We start from the raw sequence: 19,932 nt of genomic DNA on the forward strand, positions 1-19,932 counted from the left end.
TAGCTGGCAACATTACAAACTTAACATATTTATGTTAGGGGCTGCCAACTTATGAAGAATGCAAACATAGAGATGTAGAATGTTTCAATATATATAAAGTATATTAATTTAATATAAATATCATGATTACATAATATTCATCGTCATGTATACTTTTACTTATTTTCACAAGCTGGCATCTTTATATATTCCATATCATTATGTTTGCATTCTTCATAAGTTGGCAGCCCCTAACATAAATATGTTAAGTTTGTAATGTTGCCAGCTAGTTTTTTTTGCATAACAGAGGGTATAATAAGAAAAATAGTAAAATGCGAATTTCTCTAAAACTGGCTGGACGATTTTCTTGATGTAAAAAGCAAAATGATTGATAATTCGCGATCTATATGTTAAACTACCGTGCCTTTGGGGCCATTATCGGAGAAATAGAATAATAAAGGTCGAAATATTGTCGCCATTTTGATAAATGAATATGTTAAGTATGTAATGTTGCCAGCTAGTTTTTTTTGCATAACAGAGGGTATAATAAGAAAAATAGAAAAATGCGATTTTCTCTAAAACTGGCTGGACGATTTTCTTGATGTAAAAAGCAAAATGATTGATAATTCGCGATCTATATGTTAAACTACCGTGCATTTGGGGCCATTATCGGAGAAATAGAATAATAAAGGTCGAAATATCGTCGCCATTTTGATAAATGAATATGTTAAGTATGTAATGTTGCCAGCTAGTTTTTTTTGCATAACAGAGGGTATAATAAGAAAAATAGAAAAATGCGATTTTCTCTAAAACTGGCTGGACGATTTTCTTGATGTAAAAAGCAAAATGATTGATAATTCGCGATCTATATGTTAAACTACCGTGCATTTGGGGCCATTATCGGAGAAATAGAATAATAAAGGTCGAAATATTGTCGCCATTTTGATAAATGAATATGTTAAGTATGTAATGTTGCCAGCTAGTTTTTTTTGCATAACAGAGGGTATAATAAGAAAAATAGAAAAATGCGAATTTCTCTAAAACTGGCTGGACGATTTTCTTGATGTAAAAAGCAAAATGATTGATAATTCGCGATCTATATGTTAAACTACCGTGCATTTGGGGCCATTATCGGAGAAATAGAATAATAAAGGTCGAAATATCGTCGCCATTTTGATAAATGAATATGTTAAGTATGTAATGTTGCCAGCTAGTTTTTTTTGCATAACAGAGGGTATAATAAGAAAAATAGTAAAATGCGAATTTCTCTAAAACTGGCTGGACGATTTTCTTGATGTAAAAAGCAAAATGATTGATAATTCGCGATCTATATGTTAAACTACCGTGCCTTTGGGGCCATTATCGGAGAAATAGAATAATAAAGGTCGAAATATTGTCGCCATTTTGATAAATGAATATGTTAAGTATGTAATGTTGCCAGCTAGTTTTTTTTGCATAACAGAGGGTATAATAAGAAAAATAGTAAAATGCGAATTTCTCTAAAACTGGCTGGACGATTTTCTTGATGTAAAAAGCAAAATGATTGATAATTCGCGATCTATATGTTAAACTACCGTGCATTTGGGGCCATTATCGGAGAAATAGAATAATAAAGGTCGAAATATTGTCGCCATTTTGATAAATGATATGTTAAGTATGTAATGTTGCCAGCTAGTTTTTTTTTGCATAACAGAGGGTATAATAAGAAAAATAGTAAAATGCGAATTTCTCTAAAACTGGCTGGACGATTTTCTTGATGTAAAAAGCAAAATGATTGATAATTCGCGATCTATATGTTAAACTACCGTGCATTTGGGGCCATTATCGGAGAAATAGAATAATAAAGGTCGAAATATTGTCGCCATTTTGATAAATGAATATGTTAAGTATGTAATGTTGCCAGCTAGTTTTTTTTGCATAACAGAGGGTATAATAAGAAAAATAGAAAAATGCGATTTTCTCTAAAACTGGCTGGACGATTTTCTTGATGTAAAAAGCAAAATGATTGATAATTCGCGATCTATATGTTAAACTACCGTGCATTTGGGGCCATTATCGGAGAAATAGAATAATAAAGGTCGAAATATTGTCGCCATTTTGATAAATGATATGTTAAGTATGTAATGTTGCCAGCTAGTTTTTTTTTGCATAACAGAGGGTATAATAAGAAAAATAGTAAAATGCGAATTTCTCTAAAACTGGCTGGACGATTTTCTTGATGTAAAAAGCAAAATGATTGATAATTCGCGATCTATATGTTAAACTACCGTGCATTTGGGGCCATTATCGGAGAAATAGAATAATAAAGGTCGAAATATTGTCGCCATTTTGATAAATGAATATGTTAAGTATGTAATGTTGCCAGCTAGTTTTTTTTGCATAACAGAGGGTATAATAAGAAAAATAGAAAAATGCGAATTTCTCTAAAACTGGCTGGACGATTTTCTTGATGTAAAAAGCAAAATGATTGATAATTCGCGATCTATATGTTAAACTACCGTGCATTTGGGGCCATTATCGGAGAAATAGAATAATAAAGGTCGAAATATCGTCGCCATTTTGATAAATGAATATGTTAAGTATGTAATGTTGCCAGCTAGTTTTTTTTGCATAACAGAGGGTATAATAAGAAAAATAGAAAAATGCGATTTTCTCTAAAACTGGCTGGACGATTTTCTTGATGTAAAAAGCAAAATGATTGATAATTCGCGATCTATATGTTAAACTACCGTGCATTTGGGGCCATTATCGGAGAAATAGAATAATAAAGGTCGAAATATCGTCGCCATTTTGATAAATGAATATGTTAAGTATGTAATGTTGCCAGCTAGTTTTTTTTGCATAACAGAGGGTATAATAAGAAAAATAGAAAAATGCGATTTTCTCTAAAACTGGCTGGACGATTTTCTTGATGTAAAAAGCAAAATGATTGATAATTCGCGATCTATATGTTAAACTACCGTGCATTTGGGGCCATTATCGGAGAAATAGAATAATAAAGGTCGAAATATCGTCGCCATTTTGATAAATGAATATGTTAAGTATGTAATGTTGCCAGCTAGTTTTTTTTGCATAACAGAGGGTATAATAAGAAAAATAGAAAAATGCGATTTTCTCTAAAACTGGCTGGACGATTTTCTTGATGTAAAAAGCAAAATGATTGATAATTCGCGATCTATATGTTAAACTACCGTGCATTTGGGGCCATTATCGGAGAAATAGAATAATATAGGTTGAAAGATTGCCACCTTTTCGTTATTATACGTGCATAAATACTTAAATGCATAGGTGTCGTCTTTTGCAGCAGTCTATTTTACCAAAGATAATGTTTTATTGTAAAATGACAATTATTTTATATATTACTGCATTTCTCTTTCATATACAAGTATTTTGAATTAATTTGTTCCCGCCCAATACTTTATAACATTGTTCAACACTGATTCCGAGCAGTGGTTCGGTTCCCGTTGGATCTAGTAGCTCGATAGGCATTTTGAATGAACAACATGAGGTGTGCTTACATTTTGCCATTTTTCTAAAAAACTGGCTGATCGATTTGCGTAGAATTAATGCGTAAAGCTTCCTTAAACATGTATCTTCAAGTTGGTATACCGTGCATTGAGGGCCATTATCCCTGAGAAAAGTTATTAGGGTTCAAGTGCAAGGGTGATTTTTTACGGTCATTTTGTATGGGGCTAGCAACGAGGTTGCTGCACTGTAGTACAAATATCTTAAAAACGTGCTGATCGGTTTTTATAATTTTTTCACGATTGGATAGGTGAAACTATAGACTTCAATCGTGTATATGCGGTTTTCGGGGCCATTATCCCTGAAGTAAGATATTTAAAGAATGGCGAAAACCTAACTTTTCAACCCCTTTGTTTACCCATATTAAAAATTAAAATTCAAAAATAAATGAATGTAGATAGTAAATAATTTAATTTTTTGCAATTCTGCATTTAAATTTATTTGGTTTCGTGCTTAAAAACATAAATAAATGCATTTGAAAGTGACCGATAGTTTTCCGATAACAAGTACCAAAATTCGACGCTAAGTCACCGCCGCTAATTTGACGCACGTTTGTATTGATTGCTTTTATGTGCATAAGTACCCTAAACATATTCGATATATGCGCCATACAACTCTGCTAGTTAGTGTGACCGTTTTGTTGAAGTATGAAATACATATGTGCATACATATACAGCGCTTTGTCAGGTCGAGAATCGTGCAGAGGTAAACTCCCATAAAAAATTTGGATACATTTTATACCAAGTGTAATTTGTTTTAAAAAGGACTATTTTTCTTGAGCTTTTCTCTAATGCAAATAGTGCTCTTCAACATTAACGCATAGACGTAGTGAAATTATATAAAACGCAATTGTTTAATGCCAGTTTTTCTGTGGATGGTGACGAAGTGGTTGTCATTGTGAATTTATATACATATGTGCGTATGTATGTGTGTTTGAATGCATGTGTACACACACATATACACCTATAAATATGTGAACTTGTGTTGATTTAAGTGAGCTATGGTCAAAGGGGAGCGGTTCGAAGCCACTGTGGGGCATAAAGTTTCGATTTTTTTTTACCCATATCTATGTATACCCACAACGCATTTACAATTGATACGCTTTGGCTCCCCTCACAAAGAGCGAGAGAGAGAGAGGCAGACGAATGGTGAGAGTTCAAGTAAACGGGGGAGCAAATAAATGGTCCGTCTGAGCATTTTACCACACTACCTCTTTGTCTGTTCGAGCGAGCTCTCGTGCTGGTATTTTACTCGCTCGCGTTGATGTGTAAAATTATTTATTTTTCCCCCGTTGATTTTGCAATCGTTTGTGCCTGTGTGTATGTGGTGTGCGCGTTATTGTGAATCTTGTTAACGTATATGCAATAATATGGAACGTAATTATCTGTATGTGCATAGTTAACAAAAGGCAGGCAAACATTTTTATGGTATACATATATTCATATAATCGATGTGCGTATGTGTGAGTGTGTCTCAAAAAAGAGCAATCGTCGTTGAAGTTCGACTACCATGACTACGCAATAGCAACAACAAGAGACAGCGAGACTTGGTTAGGTGGGTTTTTGCTTTTCTCTTCTGCTCATTGCCGTCGCACTCTCATTCAGCTTTATGTATGTGTGTATGTGTGTGTGTTTGCCAGTCTGTTTGGTTTGCTTTTGCTTATCTCTCATTCTCTCACCATAATTTGGCTTTGAGCTGTGTGGAGAATAAAAGACGAGTGATGTACATACATACATATGTACACTTTTACAGATGTGCATATTTTCCTTTTGATAATTTATTGTTTTCATTTTGAGAGGGTGGCAAAGTGTGTTCAGCTTTTTTGTGTAGGACCCTGGCCCTCAGCAGCACACGCTCACACATACATTAAAGCAAAAGTGAGGTGTTTTACATAAATGCGTTCATACATCTGTATGTATGTACATTTATATGTAAACACAAATAAACGTATTTTGTTTTTGTTGCCAGGTTTTAGGATTCTGCATTTGCTCATGTGACCAGTGTGTGCATTTGTTTCATACAAACATACATACCCACATATATATATTTTAACTGCCTGCTTAACTTACATAGTATTTTACTTTACATAACATGAGCATTTTACTATTTGGCAATTAAAACCACGCTTTTATATAAATATATATTTATATATATACATTCATAGCAATGTCCAAAAACACATATTACACATGTATACTATGTATTTATTACTAACCTAACTAAAAAAAATCATTTAGTTATTTTCGGAATGTCGAAAATTGAATACCCTTGCAGATAAACAGGAGATTGGCGATCATTTCATTGAGATAACCTAACACTCCAGTCGCTTGTTCGTCTGTTGTTGAGTAAAGTCCACAATAAAATTCAATTTTTGACCCATTGCTCCCTTACGATCTGTATGTTATAGTGGTCCGATGTCGACGACACTGTCGATGACATATGCCAGAAGCCGGTAGTAGATTGTAATTGTCAAATTTGTTAATGATGTCTCACAAACATATCGTCCCGGCTGTTGTAATTGATCAATAAATAATATAAGATTCTAATCCCTGCTGCAAGGCTATATATGGAAACCCTCTTAAAAAAGTAAATTAGTCTCGAAAACTATGAATGTAATTGCAAATGTTTCTTTTACTTTTATTTTTTCTTTGTTTTTAGCATACATACAATATTTTATTGCTGGTTTTGGTGGTAAATTTGCATTTGTTAATGGCCGTGGCCAGACGTGCCAGCTTTTTAACACACACACAAAAAAAAAATAAAAAATAAAAACAACAACAATGAAAACTGTTCATCAAGTGTTTTTTATCTATTGACTATCCCCACATGTAAAAATAAATATTGAAACTAAACCAAAATGTATGCTAAGTACGATATAGCACATAAGACTGCCATTTTGCCGCGCGTGTATCTGTATCTGTATCTGTATCTGTATCTCACTGACCAACTACCGCAACTGCAACTGTAACTGCAAGCGCAAACTGCACACACCTCAACCTCAGCCTCAAGCTCATGTTAAAATTATAAACATAAAAAAAAAAAAACAAATAGAGCGCTATCTATCGCTCGCTCGCCTCCATAAATGCCAACTTATATATCTATATATATTGTATTATTCCTCGTACCGCCTACCAACTACTACTACCAACAACTACAACAACAACAACCACCACCACCACCATCAACAACCAACAACAACATTCTACTGCAACTTGGCAAAAGACTCGGCTTTAGATTGTAAGCTTGTGTTTGTAAATTTGATAAACATTTATACTATCTTAAATATGTACTATTAAAAATAAGTCATGCGAAATGAAAGACAAACTTACGTTACAAATAAATACAAATAGTTGTGTTTTTCTTTTACTTCGCATGGCTTAGAGCTTGTAACTTGTAACTTTTTGTATTTGTCCTACGTTCTTTGGTTCCAATACTGCTCTAACCCCATTTATACCATCCAACAACAACAACAACAACTACATACACACATATTTGTTTTTGCACACACACATATATGTATATACATCTTACAGTACAACTTTGATAGATTGTCAATTGAATTTACTATATACAAATCTGAATTGATGAAGATATGGGCATTTCCAGGAGACCTTATAATATCAAATTATTTTCTGTTGCTTTTCAAATAGTCAAATAGTTGTATTAGTTTGTACGAAAGTTAAGTTCTGAAAGTGGGCAATGCGCCTTTTTTTCAATTGCTAAATGAGATTGTAATTGTTTAAGCTTTCCTTTAATACAATTTAATACGTTAACAAAGTATTGTATCGAAAGGACTAACCAAAAATTGATTTAAGAACTTTTCATGTTTTTGTTTGCATTGAAGACGTGCGACTCTATTCCATGTGATTTCCTGGAATTGCCAATGTACGCCTAGTTGATCTAGGTAATTTTAAAGAGCCCTGGTCTAGAGCCAAGCAAATATTTTAAGTAGTTTTAAAAAGCAGTTGATAGAGGCAAAGAAGCAATAGTACGGAGTGAGAACTAGAAATTGAAAAATCACTGAAATTAAACCTAAAGCAGCATAAGATTTCAATATGAATATATGGGTCAGAGCAGTAAAGATAAACTTAAGCTAAGTTAATTAAAGTATTTTTATATCAAATATTATTTGCCAAGAAAAAGACTGTTTTTGTTAAAGCATTGTTATATGAATTTAGAACTGGAACAAAAGAGTCTCGTGATAACCCTACGCTGTGGTAGCTGTAAAGCCATTGTACTAGCTTTCTAAGTATACATAGATATGTTATCAAAGTTGTACTGTTGCCTAGAAACATGTACGTACATATATATCAATACAGAACATACAAACACGTAAGATAAGTGTTATATTCTCTCAACTCTAAAGCTCTAAATAGTACTAACTACTCCCAAACAACTGATAAGTAATTTTGTAATAAACCCACCCGACTCCCAGGGAAAAAAGAGAACATTTACTAATAATGTGTTTTGTTTATTATTGTATTATCATACGTATATATTCATCCATACTCTCTCACACACACACAGCCATGCATTTAAAATATATAACTTTTAGCTCTGTATGACAAGAATTTTCTCCCATATAATAAAACGCATATATCAGGCATATTGTATACTCTATATATATATTTATGTAGTACCCAGAAAACTAATCACGCACGTATCCAATCATGAAATTACATTTTATTTATTTTTTCTTCAATTATTGACAAACTATTAAAGCTACACGATTTAAAACCAAACTCAAATTGTTGCTGTTTTATTTATGATCAAGAAAGTTTATATACTCTATCTTCTTTACATATTTACCACTACACACACACACACACACACATTTTTATGCTCTTTTCTCAGTAAGTACTAGTGTTTAGCCCTATCCATAAATGTTTTGTTTTTCGTATCGTTTGGGTTTTGTTTATTATTTATTTATATTTATATATAATATTTGAGCATGTTGGCTTTGTTGGTTGTTATTGCTTTGTGTACTGGAGCGCGGGCGCGGCTTTAAACTTAACTCAGTTCAAGTTTTTCAAAACGCAAACGTTTTCCGTTTTTCCTCTTGTACAACTTGCAGCTATAAATGAACAAAACAAAGTTTGAATAAACAAATTACTAGAAACAACAACAACAACAACTAAGTCTCAAGCAGCAGCAGCAACAGCAGCCGCAACATGCTGAACTCCAATGCGAATCATTCGGGCAACAGCCGACGGCCATTTTCTCGTAATTCCTCATCGGCGCGTTCCCAGCGCGGCCGCATGGTCTACTCGCCGCATCCACACGGACAGCAGCAGCAGCAGCAGCAACAACAACAGCCGCAGCAGCGGAATAACAATAACAACAACAACAATGGCCTTGTGCCGGGTCATAGTCCCTGGTGCAATGTCAATCTGAATCGCCACAATAATGACAACAGCAGCAACAACAACAACAACAACAATGCCAACAATAACAAAGACGCAATCGATGGCAGAAACTCAAATTGGTAAGAGCTACGCAGCTTATGGTATATGAATAAATATATATAAATATAAAAAAAAAAAACAACTAAAAAATACCAATAAATTTTGCAAATTACGTTAGCTTTAAGTGACATAAAAGCGAATTTGAAGTACCCCATCCAAGAGTCCTTTATCCCGCCGCAATCCCACACCGTACTATGCCTACGACCTGCCATAAAAATAATAACAACAACAACAACAACATCCTTGTTACTCGTTCCCCACGCTCCCCACGACAACTATAGAACAGTTTTCTCTACTCTTCAATCTATATCTATCTCTCTCTCTCTATATATATATATCTAACTACTTCTACGTAACTACACCTCAGATATAAAAATCGCTTTTAGGGTAAAGGGAGAATTTTGTAATTAATTGCGTGTTGTCCAATAGAGTAAAAAGTAAACAACAAAATTTATCATCCAAAGCCAAAACATTTCGTTGGCCTCCTTTTACCGTTGAATTTTCGAAGCACTCAAAAAACTTGCATTAACAACAATACAGCTGCAGGCTCAGCAAATAAAGAGAGTGCAAATCCGCTCTCTACCTTGCGCTCTCTCTCTCTCTCTGTCTCTCTCTCTTTGGCAGCTGTGCAGTACTGCACGTGTTGCACAATGGTTTGCAGCTGCAGCTGTTTTGTTGTTTTCTCAACGTTTATAAATTCGTGTTCATTTGTAATTTTTGTTCTCTTTCGTACTGTACATTTTCTTTATGTTTTGTTCTTGTCAATTGGCACATTTGTATTACTTCTAACTACTAATTATCGTTGTATCTATTATTACTGCATTTACATTCAATTTAAAAACAATACACAACTTTCGTTTCGCTCCCAAAAAAAAAAAAATAAAAATTAAACAATACATTCCTAATTGTATCGTATGTACATTTTCTAACCGCTTCAATTACAAATATGTATACATACCAGGCGAAATTCCATAGTAGATACATATATATTTACATCTAACAGAACTATTATCAGAAAATTTTTAATTTTCAACCGTTAATAAAAAAAAACTCAAAAAACCCAATGAAAAATGCATGAAGAGCACTTGAAAATGGCGAACAAAACTTTATATGTAGCAAATGTCCTAAGTTTTTAAGTAGTTGTTTCTTTGTCCAAAATAAAAGCTTCTTCATTTCTCGTACTTATTAAATACTTTTAAATACTCTCTACTGAAAAGCGCGCTTAACGGTTATTACCAAGCATGCCATCATCAAAAAAGAAAAAAACCAAAAACATTTACTCTACAAGTTTGGGCCGAAACAATTTTCTTGGCCGAGAGCCAAATATAAGACTAATATCTGTGTAAATTCGTACTAGTAGTTGGTAAATAATTTACTATTGCAATTTGCATATAACTTGTTTGCTTTTATTTAAAAACTAGTTTAATGCTACGTGTGTATGTCATTTTTAATGTATATTTTTAACGATTTTTGGTATGGATATTAAGAAAACAAAACAGCTTTTTATATATCTTTAGAGTGCTCCTGCAGAACTCCTGCAGAATGTCTGTAAAAAAGAGTTTGAATTATAATTTAAAAAAATTAAAAATAATTTTCTCTCCATGGAGCTTTACCGCTAGTATCAAAATATACATACACATTAATCGCTTTACCTATTCATACCGTCTTTATAGCTGTAGTATAAAAAATGAATCTTAATGTGAGGTTAGATACTACAAGTAGTACATGAATTGGACACAATGCGACTCAGGGAAAACGAGTAGAATTATAAAAAGGAGAAAGCAAAGACTACTTTTTACCTGAAAGTGTTTTTCATGCATATTCAGTCAAGAAAATAAAAACAACAAGAAGAACACCACACTTAGTCGTTCCACTCGCAGCGCGAACTAGTTCCAAGTGGAGCTAAATCAGCTGACCAAAAGCACAACTGTACTACTTAACAATAGTATAGCTCATTGGGCTGATATTTGCTTTCCTTTTTTTTTTTATTCTTAAACATATTTTGTATAATTATATTTTTTTTTTAATTTTTTGCGCTTAGTTTCGCTTCACGTTTATGCTAAATGAACTTTACAAAAAAAAAAAGCAAATTAAACCAAAGTTAAATACTTTTGAAAACAAATATTGTGATGTTTGAAATCCATGTGATTATTATAAATGCAACCGTCAAAGTGCAAGCCAAATATAATATATATATAAAAATTTAGTTACAAAATTTCCTCTTTATCCAAACCGTACAGTAAATACTTAGTTGTAATATTTTTTCAATTCAACATTTTATGAATGATAATGCATTTTAGTTGAGTTTATTGATTGTTATTGATACAATTTTATAGATTGGTGTATTTTGTATAAACGCTTAACTGCATTTTTGGTGCTGGTAAAAATATAAAATTTGTTTGACAAAGTTGAAAAATCATATTTAATGATCAAGAAACTCAGCTTAATGTTTTACTTATTTATTTGCATTATGCACACTGCGGCTTAGAATGTTTAATAAACAGTTTTAATGTACCCAACTAGAAATTCCAAAAAAACAAAAACATGTCGAAAAACCAAAGCTACTAAACAACTCTTAAAATATATAGTAAATGCGTTACTATAATACCTTTCGTATATTTCTTTATATCAATATATTCAATATTTGATTGTGTGTGAGCGCTACATCAAAATCAGAGCAACAACTATAATCTATAATTTTTGAACATTTCTCACACTGTCTGTTTAAAATAGTTAACTATTTAAGCATATACCATATGATTTCTCCTCTTAAGTTTTTTGGACACATAAGCGAATGAGTTGCAGTCGCAGCTTTTGCAATTAGTGCGTAAGTGTTAAACGTTAACGTATAATTTTTGGCGCTTTTTGGCTCACGCCCACCCTACTGCTGTTGTCTGTATGTATGTGTGTTTGTGTGTTTGTGTGCGCAAGTGTGTGTGTAGGCATTATCTTGTATACCCCAGCTCGATCTGTCGACCTGTGTCACTCTATGGTATTGTCTTAAGCTTTGCATTCGCATGCTGTTGTGCTCACGTTTACATTACGTTAACGATTACGTCGTGCGTTACGTGCCCAAAGCTGATTCTTCAGAGCGCGCCACACCCACATGCTCCCCAAGCTTTTTTTTTTTGAAAAGAAAGTACTCGTACTTGGATTAACGGTTTACGTTTTTTGCGTTCTCTTTTGTATACTTTTGAGCATGTACAGCACTCTCTCTCTCTCTCTCTCTCTCTCTCTTATAAGTACATATAACTCTCTCTCTCTCTATCTCTCATGTTTAGCTAGTGAAAGTGTTGCGTTGAAAAGTGTCCTAAAAACTGTGATACTCGCATTTGTTGTTTAATTCCTTCTTTTAAAATTATTATTCATTTCTTTTCGTAAGCGTAGTGTGCATTAAAGCGAAAGCCAAACAAATAAATAAATAAAATAGCAAACTAACAATTTCTATTTAAAATGCATAAGTACAACAAAAACAATAAGAAAAAAAAAAACAAAATAAAAAAGGACATATTGTGCAAAATTAGTACGTATTTGTTTCTACTAAATGCATATTGTATATGTGTGTATATGTAGTTAACTATTGAATATTATTAATAACAAATTCTCGCTACATATACACCCATTGCCATAATATTATTATAAACTATATGTGTGTGTATATATTGATATTATATAATTACATAAATATATATATATATATATCTATATTAAACTAATAATCTAATTATTGCATTTTGCCATTTACATATATATTATTTTTATCTTTTTCGTTTTTCTTTCTTCTTCATAAAAAAAAAAAAAAACCGAAAAAAACTGCAAAATAATAATAATAAAAAACTATATAAATAACGTATATGTGTGGCTATCACTCTGCATATATACACTACTACTACTACCTACTACCTGTACATGTATATGCATACAAAAATAACTATATATGGGTTGTGTTTTAATACTACCACCACACTGCTACTGCATTGATTTGATTGAACAATTTTCAAATGTATCTCGTAAAACCGAATATATATATTATATACGTATATCTTATTATATGTATTACATATTATCTGAAAAAAAAAAAAACGCAATTGCAAACCTAAATCGAAAATCCAGCGATGTACAAACAAGTAATTCTAGCGGAACTTGTATTTATAACAATAGCAAAACGCATCATCACAACAACAGCCTTAACCTCAATCACAGTCGCAATGCCCCACAAAACAGTCATCAGTCGCAAGCCCAACATAACCACACACAGTATAACAGTAACAGTAACAATAACAGTAACAGTAACGTTAATCATAACAGTTATCATCATTCAATTACCAACACTGCACACAATAACAACAATTGCACTGATAACATTAGCAGCAATAATCTGAATAGTTTACGAACACCACACAATGAAAACCACAATCCCAATCAGTGCCCCAATCCCAATCAGAACCCAATTGTGAATCACGGCTTTCACAGCTATATTGATATGTGCAACAGTGCGCCGAGTGCGCCGCCCGCTTTTGGTTCAATGTCCGTGTCCGTTGTTAGACTGAATCCAGCACGCTTATGTTTAACTGTTGCCGCCCCGCCCACACCCACGCTCATGCCTATACCAAACCCAAATCAGCAGCGCCGTAGCACGCCCCTTGCCCTGCTATCCCTTCCAGCCAATCACGATAACAATCATGTCCATAATTTCAATCATAATCATCAATATCACAGCACCCATCACAGCTACAACAATAACAACAACAACCAACATCACCAACCACACCAACAACAACAACAAGAACAACATCAACCGACTAATCGCCAATCCCTCCCGCTAACACGTACGAATTCAAATTCAACAACCGCAACAACTTTCAATTCAACCAATACAACAACAAATAGTAACCCTACTGATGTTGTGAATGTCAATTCTTGTACCGATATAATTCCTCATGGGTCGTCTGCGCCACAACAACAACAACAACACCAACAACCACAACGACAACCCCAACAAATGTGTTCACAACGACAACAACGTCAACGACGATCTCAAACCCAACAACAACAACTGTCGCCGTCGCCTCTTATGATAAACCACAACCAATTGACTGATTCTCATATTAACCACGCACCTATCAATAGCCATAGCCAAGGACCTTCTGGCCCACAGGCAGGACCAACGGGCCATGGGCATCACAGCCAACGCAACTACAACAATCGCAACGGCAACAACAACAACAACATTATCATCAACAGCAACAGCAGCAACAATACGAATGGGCTAAGCAATGGCAACAATCCCGATTACATGAATTATCGTCGAGCTTGCCCCGCTTTGTCCCGCGACTATCAGCAACATCACAACAACAACAACAACAACAATGGTAACAACAACAACCATCCGGGCAATGGTCACAACAACAACAATAACAATCGGCGTCACAATGGAAACTACGATAGAAATCCAAACAATAATGTGAGTTAGCAAGTCAGTTCATCAAAATATTTATTAAATAAAAAATAAAACCTTTTCGCAAGATAATAATAACTAGAAGATGCCCTGTTGCTCTGCATACTATGAGTAATTCTATCTTTAAATAACTTTTTCGTTTGTTGTGCCCATACCAAAAATTAGGATAGATAAGAATTTCTATATATTGTATTCCGATGCAATAATCAAGCAGAAACTATATCTCTTAAGCATATTTACAGGGTATTTACACCTCACTATTTATAGGGTATTTTCCCCTCATCGCTCCAGATTCGCATTAGCTATATCCACAGATTAAATTATATTTCAAATTCTTGCAGCACTTTGGCAATGGCAGCTCGGAACAGGGTCTGGATCATAGATCAGATGGTGGCTACAGCTTTATGCGCAGCGGCTATGGCCGGAATGGTCCACACTATCAGCACATGGGCAATGGTTATGGCAATAACAATGGTGCCTCCACATCCGCCGCTGGTCCAGGTTTAATGGGCGATGTGCCCTCCGGCTCTGGTTTGTCTGGCTCCACACTTTCGCTTAACAATGGGCTCGGACCTGGTCCCAACGGGCTTAACTCGGACAGTCCATCGCGCAAGCGTCGCCGCATTTCGGGACGACCAAGTCAATCGCCGCCAGCCATTTGGGAACCGCGGCGCTCACAACGTGTCATGGTGAAACTCCGAGCAATAGGCTCAATGTCAGGTCAAATCTCTAACGTATTTTTCTTTTTCGCAGATGCAACAAGGCAGTCCACCGCTGCGTCGGCCACGCCTGCGTGATGTGGCCACCTCCACCCAGCAGCAGCAGCAACAGCAGCACCAGCAGCAATACGCACCACAGTTGCACCACTCGCAGCAACAACAGCAGCAGGCGCCACCCAACTACCATCCAATGCATCATCATCAGCCACAGCCGCCGCACTATGCGCCGCAGCAGCAGCAGCAGGCACCGCATCCGCATCCACACCCGCACACGCACACGCATCGCTCACCCTGGGATCTGGCCGGCAACGTGCCGTCGGTGGGAAATGCCGGCGGCAATGTTGTTGGAGGGCCGCCCGCTAACAACTCCGTTGGCGCGATATTGCAGCAGGTACCGGCACCGCCGCAGGCTCCCACTCATCAGCAGGGAGTGAACGCTGGGCCGCCACCACCGCCACCCGCCTCGGTAATGGTTGACCTCAATTTGGCGCTGCGCCATGAGCCCATCTGGGCCTCCTTTTGCACGTATCCGCTGCCAGCACAGGCGCGTCTGGCGCCCTGCCATCTGCACGGCATCTATACGCAGCCCTTCTCGGCGGCGCCCGCCGGCCTGGCCGCCGCCCCACTACAGGTGGCCCAGGTGCCGACGCCCACACAGGTGGCGGCTGCTGCGGCCGCGGCACAGCACATGATACAGCAGGCAACGATTACGGCACAGCAGCAGCAACGAGATGTGACCGCGATTGCGGTGGCTAATTTAACATTAACTGAGCCGCCCAGTGCACATCATCTGGACGGGCATCAGGCAGCCGCTGCAGCGGCGGCAGCAGCAGCCGCAGCAGCTGCTGCATCTGTGCCAGTGGGTGGACAAGCGCCGCATCCGCATCCACATGCACATCAGTTGCCGGCAAGTCACATCCACATCGCTTCGATGAACGCCGCCGCTGCGGCTGCCGCACAGCATCTACATTCCAATGCCGCGGCGGCGGCAGCTGCTGCCCATGTTACCCAGATGTCAGCGGCGGCAGCACCGCAGCAGATAATCATATCATCGGAGCGACGCACATTCCCGCCACATAGGCGTTTACCGCGCTTCTGGCCGGCAAATCATGGTCCTCATCGGCATGTCCTGCCGCCGCAATCGTTGGGACCTCATCAGGCGCCCGTGCAGATCCAAACCACCGCTGGCATTATCAATCCAGGCTTCTTGCTCAATTTCCTGTATGTCCTTTTTAGCATTAATTTATTTTTATCCTTCACCATCTTGCTTGTTTGCAGTGCCATGTTCCCGCTATCTCCCTATAACCAGCACGATCTGAGCTCCGCGGACACCAATGAGACGGAGAACTATGAGGCGCTGCTCAGTCTGGCCGAGCGTCTGGGCGAGGCCAAGCCGCGCGGTCTCACACGCAACGAAGTTGATCAGTTGCCCAGCTACAAGTACAATCCGGAAGCACATAATGGTAAGACTTATTCATTTCTTTAATGTCTTCTTTACATAACCCTCTTTTTCCTATGAACCCTTAATAGGCGATCAATCCTCCTGCGTGGTCTGCATGTGCGACTTCGAGCTGCGGCAGCTACTGCGCGTTTTGCCCTGCTCCCACGAGTTCCATGCCAAGTGTGTGGATAAATGGCTGCGCGTAAGTTGAATCAGTAATTTTCAATATTTTAAAAATGTTCTGGTTAGAACTGCAGTGCATTCCAAGCTGGCAACACTGTACAATTTGTGTAAACGGACGATTGCCATTTGGCAAATTGTATTTATTGATGTGTCCTGCCCACCAGCGTTGCCAGCTCTACTGACTGCGGAAAACAAAAATTATAAATACCGGCAGCGTTTATTTCGTTTTAATATATTATCAGCTCTTATCAATAATATGAAGTTTGTCATCACAATCACCCACTATTTTAAAATGAAAATTTAATAACTATATTTTTTGCTTACTGCTTACAAATAAAACAATTTTAGATTTAGAAGGAAACGCATTGTCAAATGTGTACAATATTCGATTCTGAAATATCAATCATAAATTTCTTGACACCGTCCAGCTATTGCAGCTACTAACTTGATTTTTAACTTTTGCAGTCGAATCGCACGTGCCCAATTTGTCGCGGCAATGCCTCCGATTACTTTGACAGTGCCGATCATCAGCAACAGCAACAGCAGGCGCAGGCAGCAGCTGCCACTGCGGGCACAACCACAATATCTGGCAACGCTGCCACGGTTACCAGTAATCCGGCAGTGTCCGTTGCAGCAACCGGCGCCAACTCGCAGCAGAGTCAGGCCGCTTAGGGCAATGCTTGCAACAAAGACAACACAACCATAACCAAACGCTTTCGCCACGTTGTCCAGGTGCAGCAAGTAATGGAGCACACACGCAAACATAAACAACAACAAAACACTCACGGATAGCCTATTTAAATAATTGATATAACGCGCAACGAATCCAACTGCCAAAACGCTTCCCTTTAAACCAGAACACTTCAATAGCTTGTCGTAGCACCCTACTTAGGCGGTAGTTGTATGTAAGTAACGGTTAATGGTAAATGGTTTAAAAAATACAGTTATTTGTAACAACAATGTAATTATAATCAAATATGCATACCACCAAGATTTCATACGTACATAAGGAATACACAACATAATATGCACAATTATCGATAACATAATCGATAGTTTTGTTAAATGTGTTTAAGACGAGAAAGCTGAAAAACTAAAAATCAATTCAAAATGTACTGTTTTTTATGTAGTACAGTGCAAGTTCAAACAAAAACAAAATTGAAAAAAAAAAAAAAACTGAGTCAATAATGTAATTCGGGTGACATTTTGGTCTCAGCTGCCGCCTGTGCTTATATTTTCCTTATGCATTACATTGCAACAGCTTCATTAAAAACGAGTGCATACTATATATACAAAACATACATTACCTATACTAAATGGTGTATTTTAAAATGTTGCTGTCCACATACATACACACACATATATATATTATATTAATTAACACTATATCTGCAAATTACAAAAAAAAAAAAGAAAATTAAAAAAAAAATTATATTTGTACTTGTTTATGCTTTATGTTTTCTTATATACATACATACATACATAATACTGGCATTGCATTTTAATTTAATACTTACAACAATACAAAATCAAATATATATATATATATATATATATATATCCAATTCGTATTTGTTGATTTTGAAAGTGCATGGCGGCCATGTTGTTTGCACTAGAGATAGAACAACATGGGGGCCTGCGGCTGTCAGATTCTACACGTACCCATTGGAAAGTCCTGTATATTGTACGAACTGAACCCACTGAAGAAGTTCTTCTTCTTTTTGCACTAAGCAAAGAAAAGTACACAAACAAAAAAACAACTTTTTAAAAAATGAATATTCAACTCATATAATTTTTGCGTTGCAACTGTTTAAGCATTTTTATTTCATTATTAGTCTAAATAACTATATAAACAAAGCAACTAACTCTGAAACATATAAGCAATCTTTGAAATCGACTAAAATATAAACTACAAATATGAACGTAACGTTTAACAAAACATTTATATATGCATATATACAAAATGAGCAGACATACAATTATAATAACAATAACAATAATAATAATTAAAATATGAATTTAGCCTCGTAATACATACATGCATATAAATACATACATATATTGGTGGGCTTATTTAACTGTATTGTCGTAGACGTGAGCAATTCGCTAAATATATACATACATACATACGTACATACGTACAGCCGCATATACATATAGACGAAACTTTTGAGAGGGGAGCTCCGGCAGCTCCACAGCTCCACAGTTCCGTAGTTTTGCCTTTTTCGAAAAAAAAATAAATAAAAAGAAAAAATAATCGTGTTTAAACAGGCTCCATGTTATATGGTATATATGTATGTACATCATAACCTAAACCAAAAACCTCCTTGAATTTGAATCAATGTGACTTGTCTATTAAAAGTAGCACGCTGGCCGAGCATCAGATGCATATATGTAGTTATATATATATATAAATATATATACATATATATCTATCTATATAGAGTTTTCTTCTATTATTATGGTATAACTTAATTATATGTATATGCATAATGTGTACGATATTTACATGCACTTGACTAGCCTGTAAATCCTTACGGTTTTTAACAATATACATACATATATTATATAACAATAACAATGATTAACAATGACAAGTAATATGTTTATATACACTTAAAAATACAGAATACAGAATTACCAAGTAAATTGAAATGATTCCTGCCCTCCATTCGTATCAAACCATTGAAACTAACTCAAAGCGTTTTTTATATAAAACACATGTATGGCATTGATTTTTTTGTGACAAATGCCTATATGGAGCATACATACATACATATATATATATATATATATATATAAAGAGGAAAACTATACAATATATATATATACATATATATAAAATAGATTAGCATTTTCAGACAGTACTGAATAACAAATAGCAGATGATTTGCTTATAGCGAAAGCTCTTTTTCTTAACTCTCTATGCTGTATGCTGCTATAAATATGGTTCTACAATTTCCGGTACCCACCCAGAAAATCAATGCTTTTCACATTACTATTGTGTCCGTTTGCCAGAATTGACGAGAAGAAGAAGAAGAAGAAGAAGAATAACGACAACGATGAGCACTTTTCAGATTGCCTCCTACCCCTTTCTCCATCCCCTTGAAAAACAATAATGTTTTTCAATCCTTATTAAATGCTATGCATAAAAGTGAAAAG

At 35.9% G+C, this 19,932-nt stretch overlaps 1 protein-coding gene across 3 annotated transcripts; it reads left to right on the forward strand.

Annotated features, from left to right (window-relative positions):
• Positions 1-4,186: 4,186 nt before the first annotated feature.
• Positions 4,187-18,158, forward strand: LOC115766172 (uncharacterized protein DDB_G0283357). 3 transcript variants are annotated; one of them, XM_030710015.1, is made up of 9 exons: positions 4,187-4,209; positions 6,163-6,741; positions 8,579-8,989; positions 13,083-14,433; positions 14,769-15,116; positions 15,181-16,367; positions 16,425-16,609; positions 16,677-16,789; positions 17,236-18,158. In XM_030710015.1, exons 3-9 carry the CDS (start codon positions 8,676-8,678, stop codon positions 17,440-17,442), a joined length of 3,705 nt encoding a protein of 1,234 aa, XP_030565875.1. In that variant the 5' UTR covers positions 4,187-4,209; positions 6,163-6,741; positions 8,579-8,675; the 3' UTR covers positions 17,443-18,158. The 3 variants fall into 3 exon arrangements, with proteins under 3 accessions (XP_030565875.1, XP_030565874.1, XP_030565876.1); XM_030710014.1 differs by having other exon boundaries at positions 15,181-16,609; XM_030710016.1 differs by having other exon boundaries at positions 14,100-14,433; positions 15,181-16,609.
• The last annotated feature ends 1,774 nt before the right edge of the window (positions 18,159-19,932 follow it).

This window comes from Drosophila novamexicana, unplaced genomic scaffold, assembly GCF_003285875.2.
Source record: "Drosophila novamexicana strain 15010-1031.04,08,12 unplaced genomic scaffold, DnovRS2.1 tig00001062-arrow-arrow-pilon, whole genome shotgun sequence".
NCBI classification, from domain to species: Eukaryota; Metazoa; Arthropoda; class Insecta; order Diptera; family Drosophilidae; genus Drosophila; species Drosophila novamexicana.

Excerpts from the sequence above, each read along its gene's own strand:
- LOC115766172 (XM_030710014.1), top strand. The coding sequence starts at position 8,676 with ATGCTGAACTCCAATGCGAATCATTCGGGCAACAGCCGACGGCCATTT. Across the intron at positions 14,434-14,768 it reads ATAGAAATCCAAACAATAAT|CACTTTGGCAATGGCAGCTC; the intron begins GTGAGTTAGCAA and ends AAATTCTTGCAG. Across the intron at positions 16,610-16,676 it reads CAATCCGGAAGCACATAATG|GCGATCAATCCTCCTGCGTG; the intron begins GTAAGACTTATT and ends AACCCTTAATAG.